Source organism: Streptopelia decaocto (genome assembly GCF_964273445.1).
Source record: "Streptopelia decaocto genome assembly, chromosome: 10".
NCBI lineage: Eukaryota > Metazoa > Chordata > Aves > Columbiformes > Columbidae > Streptopelia > Streptopelia decaocto.
The window spans coordinates 19671332-19673367 of NC_138665.1; the positions used below are offsets into that span (position 1 = coordinate 19671332).

The 2036-nt window shown below is 43.0% G+C and overlaps 1 protein-coding gene across 1 annotated transcript; it reads right to left on the minus strand.

Annotated features, from left to right (window-relative positions):
• Nucleotides 1-536: 536 nt before the first annotated feature.
• On the minus strand, nucleotides 537-1721 carry TENT5D (terminal nucleotidyltransferase 5D; the record flags this gene model as incomplete). The annotated part of the gene is made up of 1 exon (XM_082061922.1): nucleotides 537-1721. The coding sequence occupies exon 1, from the start codon at nucleotides 1710-1712 to the stop codon at nucleotides 537-539; it is 1176 nt and encodes a 391-aa protein (XP_081918048.1). The 5' UTR covers nucleotides 1713-1721.
• Nucleotides 1722-2036: the final 315 nt, after the last annotated feature.

Consider the following 2036-nt stretch of genomic DNA (forward strand, 5'->3'; position numbering starts at 1 on the left):
TAGTGTAGGGGTGTCAAGCTCCTTTTCACCAGGGGCCACATCAGCCTCACGGTTGCCTTCAAAGGGCCGAACGTAATTTTAGGACCGTATAAATGTAGGAGTAGTACACCCAAGTAGTACACTGTATAAATGTAGGAGTAGTTACATTTATACGGTCCTAAAATTACGTTCGGCCCTTTGAAGGCAAGCGCGAGGCTGATATGGCCCCGGGTGAAAAGGAGCTTGACACCCCTGACTTAGTGCATTTCATTTTGTAAAATATGTATAATCTATATCTTTCTCTTTTCATTGAAAAAAAATATATAGCCCAAACATATGTAGGGGTATAAATACATCATGAATAATGACAGCTGTTTCACTTATTTTACGATCTGCTTAACGGTGATTTAGACATTGACAAACCAAATCACTTTGGCAACTCGCACAAAAATATGTCCTTAAATCAAAAGCGATGACAAACCTTGCTTGAATGAGGCCTTTATTACAGAGAGAACTGGAAAGAGAGGAGTGTAAGTGCTGAGGAGGTTATCGTGTTCCTAAACGATGCCGCTTTGTATTTGTATGTGAAATGGGTACGGCTGGTAGATGATGGCTGGTTGTCCATGAGCAATGTAGTAACTGCTGAAGTTTCTGTCACTGATATATGGAGCAGGCTGATAATAGCACGTTACATTGGCTGCATTTGGGATGATATTTTGTTCTCCGAGTACTTTCAAAGCCAGAATTGTGATCATATTCAGAGTTTGTCTTAGTTCGTGTCCCATGAGACAGACTGTGCTCTCGTTTACAACTCCGCGCAGAGTCATCAAGTAGTCGTACTTGCTTTTCTCTTCCCCAATGAAGTGGTTGCGCAGGTATGACTCAATTTTCCTTTGCTGCTCAGCAACATCTGGAAAATCGATGAAGAACCTGGAGCACATGTAACGTTCCAGAGATTTAATTTCAGCCTCATCCGCTGGCTTAAAGTCCCGCACCAAGAGATTGCTGTACTTCAGGAGGCCACCTCCTCTGATTTCCTCTGGGTTCCTTGTGGAAATCAGTTTGTATTTCAAGTGGTCCATCGCTTCGTTGAAGTCTCCATACATACTTTCGGCGATGACGATGGGGTGAGAGTCTTCTGTCAGTTTGCAGCCTCTTGCCCTGTAAACTTTCAGGATGGAGTCCAGTACGATTTGGAAAGAGTCCACGCTAAACTCAAACTGTCGTCTGAGCGAGCTGACGAACTTTAATTCTACGTTCTTGCCGCTGTTGTTTGACAGTGAGATGAGACTCCAGCGATCATGGTCGGTGGAGACTTTGACCATCTTCTGCACATAGGCATCTTTCATGGTCTGAGCAGTGATTTTTTCCTTATTAACACATTTTGGCAAGAAATCCAATAGGCAATTAAGAACGGCTTCCTTAACCACCTGGAACTCAAGCTCACTTGGAAGTTCCACCCCAAAAATGATGTCTAGGTCCTTGTAACTGGTTCCATTCTGCTTTACGAGGATGTGACTGGCTGTGGAACCGTTCAAGCGGATATCTCTAACCTTGATTCGCTTCTCAATGAGCTGTTCCTTTACCACGTGGATGATATCCTTCGGCTTTACATCCAGCGTTGGGAAATTTCCTCTCCCGTGAATAGGTATGACCTCAGCCAAAACTTGATCCAGGATTTTAATCTGATCCCAGGTGAGACTACTGAACCTGTGGTCTAGGTCCTCAGTCATTGTGATGTCGGTTGGCTAACTAGGAAGAAACAGAAATTAAGAGAAAAATGTTAGAACTTGCACAAATACGAGAGAGCCGGACATTTCACTAACAAACTTGTATCTCTCTTCCTCGTTGCAGTGACAAAGCAGCTCATTTCCCAGAGACACAACCCCAGTTAACGCTCTGAGTCAACCACTGCACTTGTCACAGGCTTTTAATTGAATTTTAATGTACTCGGGTTTTAATCCTGCTGAGAAACCATTGTGTTCTTGTATAATCCATGACTCAAAGTAAATGCAGTAAACCATATAGACTTCATTCACAACTAGTCAAAGGTTAAT